The sequence below is a fragment of the Arachis ipaensis genome, chromosome B2, assembly GCF_059453495.1.
Source record: "Arachis ipaensis isolate K30076 ecotype BB chromosome B2, ASM5945349v1, whole genome shotgun sequence".
Taxonomy (NCBI): domain Eukaryota; kingdom Viridiplantae; phylum Streptophyta; class Magnoliopsida; order Fabales; family Fabaceae; genus Arachis; species Arachis ipaensis.
The window spans coordinates 2,813,775-2,826,453 of record NC_142437.1 but is presented as its reverse complement, the minus strand read 5'-3'; the positions used below and the strand labels follow the sequence as shown (position 1 = coordinate 2,826,453).

At 35.9% G+C, this 12,679-nt stretch overlaps 1 protein-coding gene across 7 annotated transcripts; it reads right to left on the bottom strand.

Moving 5' to 3' along the window:
* Positions 1-828: 828 nt before the first annotated feature.
* On the bottom strand, positions 829-11,298 carry LOC107622022 (putative disease resistance RPP13-like protein 1). 7 transcript variants are annotated; one of them, XM_088504580.1, is made up of 10 exons: positions 11,155-11,298; positions 4,296-7,031; positions 3,389-4,226; positions 2,731-2,778; positions 2,556-2,639; positions 2,327-2,418; positions 1,702-1,862; positions 1,379-1,491; positions 1,199-1,309; positions 829-1,102 (listed from the first exon to the last, which is right to left on the bottom strand). In XM_088504580.1, the coding sequence occupies exons 1-3, from the start codon at positions 11,214-11,216 to the stop codon at positions 3,407-3,409; spliced, it is 3,618 nt and encodes a 1,205-aa protein (XP_088360706.1). In that variant the 5' UTR covers positions 11,217-11,298; the 3' UTR covers positions 829-1,102; positions 1,199-1,309; positions 1,379-1,491; positions 1,702-1,862; positions 2,327-2,418; positions 2,556-2,639; positions 2,731-2,778; positions 3,389-3,406. The 7 variants fall into 7 exon arrangements, with proteins under 7 accessions (XP_088360706.1, XP_088360702.1, XP_088360700.1 ...); XM_088504576.1 differs by lacking the exon at positions 11,155-11,298 and having other exon boundaries at positions 1,199-1,318; positions 3,389-7,239; XM_088504574.1 differs by lacking the exon at positions 11,155-11,298 and having other exon boundaries at positions 3,389-7,239.
* Between the last annotated feature and the right edge of the window lie 1,381 nt (positions 11,299-12,679).

Below are 12,679 nucleotides of genomic sequence, written 5' to 3'. Positions count from 1 at the left end.
ATCAATAATGACTATATATGTCACAAGGGGTAATTTATCCTTTATTTTAGAGAGGGTATGGTAGAGTTCACCTTATTATTATTACGTCTAAAAATATATCTCATTTGAGAATTATCAAGTGATATTGATTTTTTTCAATTATTTTTATCAACTTATAATAATAACTTTTTAACATACTACGTAGAGTAATTCTATCATACAACTTGTATGCTTTTACTTTTTAGCAATTTTCTAATATTGTTGTTCCCCTCTACCATGATTTAGGGGGAAAGGGGGAACCAATATTTTTTTTTTATACATTTTTTTTTTAAAAAGTTTTATTGTCACTCTTGGAGTTGGATCTTGATCAGCCAACCAAATTCTTGTTTAAAGAATTTTAAATGGTTTTTTTCTAATGAACTGAATTTCCTTTTGGAAGAGGATGATTCTTCTCTTTCATTTATTCAAGGAAGAGAGTAGTTCTTGTATACACCTATGAAAACCTTTTAAGATAATTAATAGTTGGTGCATTATTTTCAATATTCCTGAGTTTAGTACAGTCAAATTGAATTGCTTTTAGTTTTCTTTAATTCTTTTCTTTCTCTTATAAAAAAAAGGAGAGAGAAACATTAAGCTACTAGTTATATAGAATGCACCTCAATATAATTTTCATAGGCAAGATATTTAACATTGTAAAATGATCATTCATGGTGGGAATAAACTAAACCTGTCAAAGGCATAATATGGAAGCATCAATACCAGCAAATAATTGAAGAGAAGACAGAACAACAGAACACCAAATTTTAACGTGGGAAAAAACCTCTCAATGTGAGAGGGAAAAAAACCCACGGGAAGCTAAAAATATTCACTATTTTCCAAATAAAGCTACAAGCAAGTCTCAAAACTTACAAGCACTACAAATCATACATGCAGAACTCTTGTCCAAGAACATGACCACATAAACTAAATGGTGAAATCAATGATACAATAGACAGCGGTTGTTTACGAACTTTTTGGCTAGAGAATATGGATAGCGATCACACCTCAAAGTTGAAGGACTATGATAAGAACCTGCTTGATAAATACACAATGATGTTTTCAACATTGTTGCATTCCTTTTTAGCTTCAAAAACAGAACCAAAAGGGACAAATTCAGCTTGAGAAAAGATTGACATCAAAATAATATACTGCAATGCAAAATTTTGACAAATGTACTTACATGCTCACCAAGTTGCAATTGCCACAGAAGCTGCCTAATGCACATTTTAATGGTTGAAACCAGAAACAAAGCAAATCCTCCAGCATAGCAGTTATCTATCTCTTGATGCCCCTGGAAAATCTATTTGAGTTGGTATCCATAAGAAATGATATGAGATAGAGGAGCTTCAAATATCAATACCTCTAGATCCATCAAGTTTATGCTACCTTCATAAAGGGTTAAGCTGCAACTCTTCTTCTTCAAATATCAATACCTCTAGATCCATCAACTTTTCTCCTGCCATATTCTCCAACCTGAAGTAAATTGCAGAGAGGAATAGAGTAACTATACTACCTGAAGCTAAAACAGAAATTACTTCTTTTGATTGAATGAATGTAATGTAAATATGGTTTGAATTTATATAAAGATTATGTGCTAAAAGGGACAACTTAATCATACTCAATCAAGCCTCTTCATATGTGCATCGTATTGACAATTGCAGCTAACTATCCACAACATTTTACCTTTCAAGTTTCCTTCTCCTTTTCTGCAATTCACACTGTTTCGGTTTCAGAATATTTGACCTTCTCTGCTCAAGTGACAGCAAGGGTATTCCCATGTTTCTGTATTGCTGCTTATTCCCCAATGTATCTCATGCAGAGCTCAAAGGCTTTCTCCTGACACACTAATACACAAATTAATAACATTTCAAGACTAAGAGTTTGTCATCAGAAAAACCAAACACACAGTTATCATTCTATAGTCTTTCAGTTCTTTTTATTTTCTACACTTTTTTTCTGAAATGCATAATACTGCAGTAATGTTGGATCATTGTTTTGATTTTAGGATCAGCAGTGAAATGATATTTAACAAACATAAATGCCACCAAAAAGTGAAATTGCAAAGAAGAAGTTAAATGCAGTTAGAGAGAAAAATAAAGTGATCAACAAGTATAATTTAATTTCCATAATATTACAAGTTAGAAAGAAAAGATTTTCAATATAGACATTTCAGAACAGAATCTTAAGTAGCTTAATATATGGCCAAACTGCACATACCAGGATAAAGACCATTGGCTAAATTCATGGTATGCCTATATTCTAGTTTATTTAAAAATAATAATTTCAAGAAAAAAAGATTGATACTCACCAATTAGTGAAGTTGATAGAGATGAAATTGTTGTCTGATGCGCAACTTGACCTTTTAACGACATTAGCTAAATCGAGTTCACCTTGGGAAAACTGGTTATCGATAGCGTGTTCAAAAGAAATTATACAAGGCATTAGATGAGTGTATAATAATATGAATAACTCTCCATCTATTCAACTTAAAGAGTTACAAATCCAGCAAGCAGTTGAAGGCATAAATCCCAACTTACTCTTCTAGTTCTTGCTGATGATAAGGCTAGATATGGTACAATATGTTACCAATGATTTCAGATAGCACGTTGGACAGTCTATCTCTGTATACAAGCAAGACAAGGAAGAAATAGTTACTGTTAGAAAAGATTATACAGCAATAATTTGATCCTTTTATTTTGAAAGCTTATATACCTCATGCTGATTCCTTTTACCTTGATTCTTCTAGCACGATAGGTAACTCTGATAAAAAAAAAGGATTAGAAACAAGTACATTTTCAATATCGGAAACGATTTTAATAGCCGTATTTAATTTGATATGTACAATGAATTTGGTTAAGTGCATGTTTGGACGCTATTATTTTGTTAAAAAAAAGATCTTTTTTTATTTTTTAACGTGTTTGGCAAATTTCTAGTAGTAAAAGTAAAAGCACTAGTAAAATCAAAAAAAGATCTTTTTTGAGAAGCTGTAATTTACATCTTTTTTTAAAAGATCTTTTTTCCTTAAAAAAAGATGTTTTTCATGTAATAAATAAACAAAAAGTACTTTTATATTGTTATACCCAAACATAATTGATTAATAAAAAGACCTTTTTACATTAGATATCCAAACATAAAATTACTTTTACTTTTCTATAAGATCTTTTAAAAAAAGATAACTCGGAAAAAGATCTTTTCTTAAAAGCTCACCCAAATAAGCCCTAAGCATAAACATAAAGATTAGGCAAAGAAAAAACACCATTGTTTAACTGTTTTCTTTCCACAAATCAAGCTATCATTTTTTTGGTATGACTTGTGCATGTGTGAATTTAATTGTGGTAGCTTGTGTGAATCATGAAGATTAGAGAATTACCTGCTCAGAAATCTCTGTTCAGACAATTTGTTTGAAGTTCACTTCAATGGTGGGAATGTGGGAAATTTTGGGCCAGATTAGTTGATGCTTGTTCTTGCAGTGTTCTTCCAGCAAACCACAATGTTTAATTTGAAGTAGCAAGAGAGAGGGAGGCAGCTTTTCTCCTTCCATATTCTCCAGCTTTGAACAGTTATAAATGTTTAATTGTTGAAGGGAGGTGAGGCGGAGAAGCTCGTTGCACTCCAATGTCTCCAGATTCTCAAAGTATTTAATATAAAGAGTGGTAAGGGAGGGAAGGTGAGGCAGCGAACCCACCTCTGGGTATGACTTTATGTTGTGGCAGTAATAACCTTCAATTATTAGATGAGTGAGGGCATGCAAGTTGGCCATCCATGATAGATCCCTCATTTGTTGCTCGTGAATTCCCACTGCAAGTGATTTCAAGTTAGGCGGCAAATCACCCTCTGCCAACCTGCACATGTCTGAGCAACCATATATCTTGAGAGACTGTAGACTTGGGAGTAGATTCTTCATGTTTACCTCCAACTCTAAGCATAAGCTGATTTCAAGATGAGTCAAGTTGGGTGCAGCCAGTCCTTCTCCTGCAAATGACACTAATTTGGAGCACCAAAAAATGGAGACACGTTGAAGAGCAGCGTGTGGTGCCTCTGACATTGACACTGATTCCAGATTCCTACACCCTTCTATCTTGAGATTCTTGAGATTGGGAAAGACATCCAACGACAACGAGGTCAGTGAATCACAGCTGTATTCTATTTGTAGCTCTACCAAATCATACTTCTGCTGCTGTTGCTCTGGAAATTCTAGTTTACTACACCTCCGGATTTCCAGCTTTTGCAAAGATTTGGGAAAACAATTGCCCGGAAAGGATACATGAGAGGAACACCCTGAGATGTCCATTTCTTGCAGGCAATTTAGATGGTTCATGCTCATCATTGCCTTTAATGCAGACTCCCTCACAGATTCACATCCCCTAACTGATAAACTATCCCCGTCAAAATTCATGGCCTCGTTGTGTTTTATAACATTGCCGTCTATATGTAGTTTGCGCACTTTGGAAACATCCGACAAAGAAGAAACGATTCTGAAGAATACCTGATTAAGCATCTCTTCCTTCAACATTGGGCAATTTCTTATTTCAAGCTCCCTAAGTTGAGGAAAAGTTTCCGACTCAGATACGTGCCACACCTCCCAACATGCCATGTTATAAAATACCAAAGTCTCCAGTGAGCGAAACGGTGCAATATGCGAAGAATGATGATCTCCTTCATTCTTGTAAAACTCCTCCCCAATACTCCTCAGCTCATCCAAACCTTCAATGTAGAGGGACTTAAGAGATGGCAGCTGTCCAAGTGAAGGCAGCATGCAGCAATTCTTGCAACACTCTAGACATACACTTGTCATATTGTTGTAGGAACAGCGCCCCAACCAATCTGGAAATATTGTACCCTTGTATCCCTTGATTCTCAACTCTTTCAACCCATTGTGTGGTTGCAAGTTATCGAGCATGACTTTTTCTCTTTGTGTGTCTGAAACCATATCTTCGCCTGAAGACCATTCCAAGCATAATGCATCAATGTGCTTCTTATCCATTATCTTTGCACTCTCTGCTTGTTCCACATCAACAATATTCTCCAACTTCTTAATCTCAAGGGATCCATGAAGATTTTCCAGCCCTCCTAACTCCTGGATTCCATTGTCTTCGTGCTTGCCAACTACAAAGGAACTTAAAACGAGCAATTGATTCAATTTGCTCATTTTTCCGGGCATTTCTTCCAAAGAAGTTCCTCTAATATCAAGATGCCGTAAACTCACAAGATTATGCAAACCACTAGGCAGCGTAGTTAGCTGAAAACAATAATACAATTTCAGTGTTTGCAAATTAGACAAGTTGCACAAAGACTCTGGCAATGTCTTAATATCAGTCCCAGAGAGGTCCAAGTAGCGCAGATGGATCAATTCTCCTATTGAATTAGGCACCACATCAAGTTTTCCAAGGGATAAAACTCTCAAGTATTTAAGTTTTGATGCTACGCTTTCCATGCTAAACAAATCATTGACATACAAGGATGTCCTCAAAGATTCGAATGTAGCGATGGAATTAACATTTTTTGAGACTGAACGATTCAATTTTCCAAATGACAAATGACGAGTCAAACTCCCCAACTCCTCTTCTTCACCAAGTTCTGATAATCTACAGTAGAAATCTCCAGCAAGGAATATTGCCAAGTCATGTAAGAGATCATGCATCACAAAATAGTAATGATGGTTATGTTGATGCTCTTTAAAAAATAATCTAGAAGCTAAATCGTCAAAATATTTGCTACCAACTTCTTCTAAAGTCTCTCTTCTATTTGATACCCGTAATAGATCTTCTGCCATCCACAACAAGATTAATTCCTCTTTCACAAATGTATAATCTTTGGGAAACAATGAACAATAAACAAAACAACGTTTCAAATATGGAGGGAGATGATAGTAGCTTATTAATAATGCTGGAATTATCTTACTGTCATTCGTAGAAAACTCCCAAATATCACTCTTTAATATTTCCCCCCACTCCTCAGCGTCATGGTTTCTGCACAAGGAACCAAGTGTTTCTGCTGCTAATGGCAGACCATCACACTTCTTAGCTATTTTTTTGCCTATTTCTTCAAGTGCAGGGCTCCCATTTGATTCTGGAAAAGATGCACTAGATGCAAACACCGACCAACATTGATCTTCTGACAACGTATTGAGGATGAGAGGTTGATAATTTGTTTGAGCAACTAAACCAACATTTTCCGTACGAGTAGTGAGAAGAATAGTACTTCCCTTAGCCCCGTATTGAAAAGGGGTTATAAAATTTCTCCATTGATGTTGATCATTACTCCAAACATCATCAAGAACAATAAAGAACTTCTTATTGGACAATTCTTCTTTCAAAGCATTTTGAAGTGAATTGAAATCATCGAGACTACAAGTACCTCCATGGATCTGCTTTATGACATTCCTTGTAGTCTCAACAACTTCAAACTTCTCTGAAACGCAAACCCATGCCTTCAGATCAAATCCCTTCATGAACTCCTCTTCACTGTTGTACAGCCATTGGGCTAAAGTTGTTTTACCAACCCCACCAATGCCAACAATAGAGATCACAGAGAGGTGATGCTCTTTGTTGTCATTCAGCATCTGGACTAAGGCCTTCTGGTCATCCTCCCTGCCATACACGTTCCCTCTTGCAAGAGAAGTGGATGGAACTCTCCATGAGGAGCTACCAGTGGGAATCTTTTCAAGGCCAAGGCTTTCTTTGCATCTCTCAAGATCTTCAATGGTTCTAACAACCTCTTCTATCTCATTGACCATCTGCCTTTCTTCAAAATTGAGGAAGCTAGGCAAGAAAGTTCCTACCTTCTTCTGAGTTGCAGCTTTGATGCAGAAACGGTCCAGCAAGTCATCAGCCTTGTAGACAGCATCCCTCAGATCATCCAGCCACTTCTTCACCAATTGGTTACCAAACTGCTTCTGCTCAGCGTCAGCAACCAGAGCTTCAGCAGCCAAGAGAGCAGTCTTCAGCCTTCTCACCAATTCAGGGCCAAGCTTCTTCCCCACCACCAAGTTGTAAGTCTCAGCTGAAATGAACCTCTCCAGGAGAACAGTGATGAAACCAGACAGAAAAGCTTCACCCACTTTGTTCATGGTGATATCAAGGAAAAGTAAGAGTATTCTGCAGATTAGAATGAGAGTAACAATGCTCACAAGTTTGTAACTGAACTCAGGAATTTGAGTCTCAAAAGTGTAAAGTAAGAATGAGAGCGAATGTGTTCAGGACTCAATTTAGAGTTACAAGTATTTTTATTTTCAAGTTAGTTATCTTGTATCTTAAAGATATATTTTAAGAGGATTTAAATTTTTGATATATTTAATGTATTAAAAATATAAAAAATCTTTTTAATAAATTTTAAAAAATATTTTTTGTGATATTTTTAAAATATGTTTTTAATGCTTATGTTACCAAAATTCTTATATTAAAAAAATTTATTTTAAATTTGAATTCTTAATAATTACTATCTGTTTAGACAAAATAATATATTAAAGAAAACAATATATATCTAAATGAAATTATGATTTAGTTTTGATGTAGAGTTGCTTTATTTTTAAAAAAAAAAAAACAGTTTACCTCCTTTTTAAAAATATTATAAAATTTGATCATGCTATCTATATAGAATAAATATTGAAATTTAAAATATAAATTAAAAATTTATAAAATAAAATATATAAATATATATAAATATATAATAATTAATTTAGTAGCTAATTTTTTATTGGTATTTTTTTAACAAAATCATACAAAACAAAAGTTTCATAATTAATTTTAAAAAATTGCCAACTAGCTATTATTAAAATAGCATAGTCTTTCTATCTTTATTTAAAAATATTGAGTTTGAGTCTCACTCCTAACTTCAAAAAAAAAATTACATTATTAAGTTATATTCAAAATAGGTCTCAATCATAGTAGCGAATAAGTGAATAAAAAGCTTTGGGAGAGCGATGCTGTGGGGTGGGAGTTTGTAGGATCAGAAGGCGCATCGGGGGGTCTACTGTTGATGTGGAACGTCATGCTGTTCAGAATGAATAATTGTTACAAAGGGGAAAGATGGTTATGTGTTGAAGGAGTCCTTTTGAAAAATGATTTTCGTTGTGCTTTCTGTTTGGTATATGGTGCTCATACTAGAGCGGATAAACTTGTTGTGTGGGAGGAACTGAGCTTTATAGCTGGCTTATGTCAAGTCCCGATATGTTACATGGGTGACTTTAATGAAGTTATACATGTTGAAGAGAGGAAAGGTCAGAACAGATTAACAGCATCAGCAGAAGATTTTAAGAGCTGGGTTCAAGATATGCAGTTAGTGGATTTGCCTTTGAATGATCGCAAATATACATGGTTTAGAGGCTACTCTTGTAGTCGTATTGATAGAGTTCTTGTGAGTGTAGAATGGATGGAGGAGTTCTCAGAGGTTTGGTTAAAAGGTGGATTGAGAGGCCTGTCCGATCACTGTCCAATTATAGTTCAGAATACCAGGTGCAGAGGTGGTCCGCGTCCATTTCAAAGCTTAGACTCCTGGTTTACATATGAAGGTTTCCTAAGAATGGTCAGAGAGGAATTGAGGAATCTTGGTGAGGTGCAATTCACAGATAAGCTGAAGGCTCTTACGGTGCCTTTGGGAAGATGGCATAAGGACAAATTTGGTGACATGGATAAGAAAATTCAACACTTTGAGGAGGAAATCAGAAAGATAGATGAGTTGGCAGGAAATGGAGTATATGATGGTACATCGGAGGCTAGAAGGAAGGCTCTAGTAAGCTATTGCAAGCAGTGGTACGTGAGAAAAGAAATACACTAGAAGCAGATGTCACGCTCCAAACATGCGAAGGATATGGATAAAAACACCAGGTACTTTCATAACTTGGCATCGGCAAGAAGGAGGAATAACAGAATTGATACCCTGTTAATTAACGGAAGGTTGGTAAGAAATCAAGCTAGGATCAAGATCGCTATTAGAGATTTCTATAAAAATTTGTATCACCAGGAGAGATCACCGGTGGTGGGATTTAGGGACGGACTGGTAAACCGGATTGATGAAGAGGAGTCCATAGCTTTGGAGAGATTACTGACATCGGAGGAGATTAGAGAGGCAGTTTGGGATTGCGAATCTTCCAAGGCTCCAGAAAGTGATGGGTATAACATGAACTTCATTAAGAAGTGCTGGTATGAGATTGGTGCAGAGTTTACCAAAGCTGTTATGAATTTCTTTCGATCTTCAAGGTTGCCTTCTGACTCCAATATTACTTGGGTGTCTCTTGCACCTAAGTACACTGGAGCCAAGGAGATTAAGGACCTCTGGCCGATCAGCATGGTAGGTTGCGTGTACAAAGTGATTTCCAAAGTGATAGTCAGAAGGATGAGATCAGTCATGCCAGGTCTAGTGGGGGAGACGCAGAGCGCTTTTGTGAAGGATCGGAAAATACATGATGGGGCACTTATTGCTTGCGAAACACTGCAATGGCTGAAGACGAAAAGAAAAAAAGCGGCAATCATTAAACTAGACTTTCAGAAGGCTTATGATCGGGTTAAATGGAGATTTGTGGACATTGTGTTACAGAAGATGGGCTTTGGTTGGAGATGGAGGGAATGGGTTAAGGAGTGTGTGGTTACAGCGTCTATGTCGATCCTGGTAAATGGCTCACCATCTAAACCTTTTAAGATGGAGAGATGTTTGAGACAAGGTGATCCTCTATCTCCATTTCTGTTTGTTCTAGTTGTTGATGTTCTGCATAGGATGGTAGGGGAGGCAGTCAGGAACAGACGTATTGTGCCGCTGCTAGTTGAAAAGGACAATATAGAGTTGTCACATCTCCAGTTTGCAAATGACACTATATTGTTCTGTCCACCAGAATAAGAGACCATCAGAAACTATGCCAGATTGCTAAGGTGCTTTGAGATGATGTCGAAGTTAACCATTAACTTTGATAAATCAAGTCTAATCCCAATCAATTGTGAACAGCAGTGGACGTACAACATGTGCAACTTGTTGGGATGCAAGGAGGCATACCTTCCAGTCAGATACCTTGGCATCCCTTTAGGAGCGAACCCAAGACTGGTCAGGACTTGGAAACCAATAATTGATAAGGTAGAGGAGAAGCTCAGCCTGTGGAAGGCAAAGGTGCTCAATAAAGAGGGTAAGCTAGTTCTTATTAAGTCTGTGTTGAATAGCTTGCCGGTGTACTACTTGAGCCTGTATAAGATGCCGAAGGCAGTGGCAGAAAAGTTGATATCATTGCAGAGAAGATTGCTGTGGAGCAAGGAGGAATGTAGGAATGGTCTGGCGCTAGTTAAGTGGGAGGTGGTCCAAGCCCCTAAAAAGTTGGGGGATTGAGGGTAGGTGATGCCGTGGTCAGAAATACTAGACTCCTATTCAAGTGGTGGTGGTGCTTTTCAAAAGAAGAATGTCCATTATGGAAGAAGGTAGTATACTCTTGTTATGATTTGGACCCAGTGTGATGTTATCAGCTCAAACATTACCTAACAGAGGGGGTCCATAGAAGGATATCTGCCAGCTGCAGTTCAAGGATAGTACTGTGAAAGATAAGATTATTGCGGGGTTGTTTATGGAGGTGGGTGACGGAAGGAGGACTCGATTCTGGGAAGATGTTTGGCTACAAAGTGGTCCGTTAAAGATGAGTTTTCTGAGGCTCTTCTCCATTTCAAACCAAAAAGGATCTGTCATAGGGGATTGTGGGTTTTGGGATGGGTTAGAATGGATTTGGAATTTCCAGTGGAGGCGAGATTTATACCAATGGGAGTTGGAATTAGTGGATCGTTTGCATGAGTCTTTAAGGCCTGTAAAACTAGCACATGATAAGCAAGACAGAATTTTCTAGAAGTCTGACAAGGAAGGTATATTTTCAACTAATTCTTTTGTGCAGGTAGTATAGTCCGAATCTCTCCCAGAGTATATAACCAGCTACAGTTTCACAAGAACCCTATGAAAAGATTTGGTGCCGCTACGAGTAGAGTTATTTATTTGGTTTACTCTGATAGGAAGAGTAAATACTAAAGAAAGACTACATAGATTGGAAATTATTAGTCAAGGTGATAACATGTGCGTTTTGTGGATAAAGTCAGAGCGGTCTTCAGCCTTTGAATAAAGTCAGAGCCAAGCTTCTTTCCCAGGACCAAGTTGACAGCATTAGTTGTAAGGAGCCTGTCAAAGACAACGTTAATGAAGCCAGAAAGAAAAGCTCCACCAACAAGTGCAGCAGCCATGATAAGATCTCAACAAGTGATCGGAAATTTAGATATGAAGGTGAGTAAAAATGCAACGCTTGCAGGCTTCGTAACCGAACTGTGTATTGGTTTATCAAAGCTTACAGTGAAGATGAAGAAGTAGTTCTCAATAATTTGTTGGCAACAAGACAAAGACAATTGACCATACAGGGTCTGAGGGGCTACTAATTTGATTGTTATTTTGGAATTTGGAAGGTTCCTGCAACGTAATTTTCATTTTTGCCTTTCATTTTTGTTGTTACCTTTCATTTCCAAAACTTTGAAACAAGCGATGTGATGCTAGACGTGGAATTGTAATTTTTGTGGAAATTTCGTATAATGTGATGTGATGAGGGGTTGATCCTTCCAAGTTCGAATAATTCAGCTTCATTCAGTGTATTCCCTTTATGATTGTGTGGTGCTTCTAACTTGTTAGCTAGAGGACATTGACTTCAACTCGTCTTGTGGAAAGTTTCAACTTTCAACTAACGTGTTATGTTATGGGACCAGGTTCAAATATCAACAGTTCTTTTGAATTTGAATCTACTAAATTTTGAATTTTTATTTTAGATGATAAAATGTGATATCTCATCCTCTAAAATGAAATTTAAAAGTTAGAGGATCTAAATCCTCGTATTTTAGCTATTACAAATTTTCAGATAGTTATCAAGCAGTATTTTCTTAAATTTAGTATCGACTAGTAGAATTTTTCTTTTCTTTTTTCCTTCTAAAATATATATTTTTTGTTAGTAAAAAAACTCCACCAAATAATAGAGAGAGACAAAGTTTTGTTTCTACTTATAGATTAAATACAAAGACGAAAGAACATAAACTAAAGAATTCTAAAATGATTATCTATTCTTAATATATAAAAGTAGATACATAAGTTTACTCACATTATTTTTAAGACATGTTTTTCATCCTATTAATGCCATGTCAGTAACGTCGCTTACTTGGCAAAATTTTAGAATCAACCACTCAATTTTTGCCAAATTATCTATTATTTTCAAATCAGCAAAAAAAAATAAACTATACAAAAAAAACTTATTAAATGTAATAAATTATACAATAAATTTATAACCTCCAATAATTAATTTCTATAAATAACTCATTAAATATAATAAACATCCATATTACAAATGTCATAATAATATTATTAATCATAATAAATTTTACGTGACAAATATTTAAATTTCTATTTGACCTACTTATATAAGTCTCTTATCACTATTTCTTCAAATAACATCAAATTTAGCACAAGAAATTTATTTCCAAACTACACAACATCTCAAACTTACTTAATGAAGTATCATTCTTTGGACAATATTACCAAACAAACAGACAATTGGTTTATCAAAGTTTACGTGGTTCGTTTATGAAAAACATTAACAACCACAAACGAAGAGGAGCCTCTTTGCTTAGAAATAATTATATTAGATGAAAATGAGACAACTACATTTGTA

Excerpts from the sequence above, each read along its gene's own strand:
- LOC107622022 (XM_088504576.1), bottom strand. The coding sequence starts at position 7,087 with ATGAACAAAGTGGGTGAAGCTTTTCTGTCTGGTTTCATCACTGTTCTC.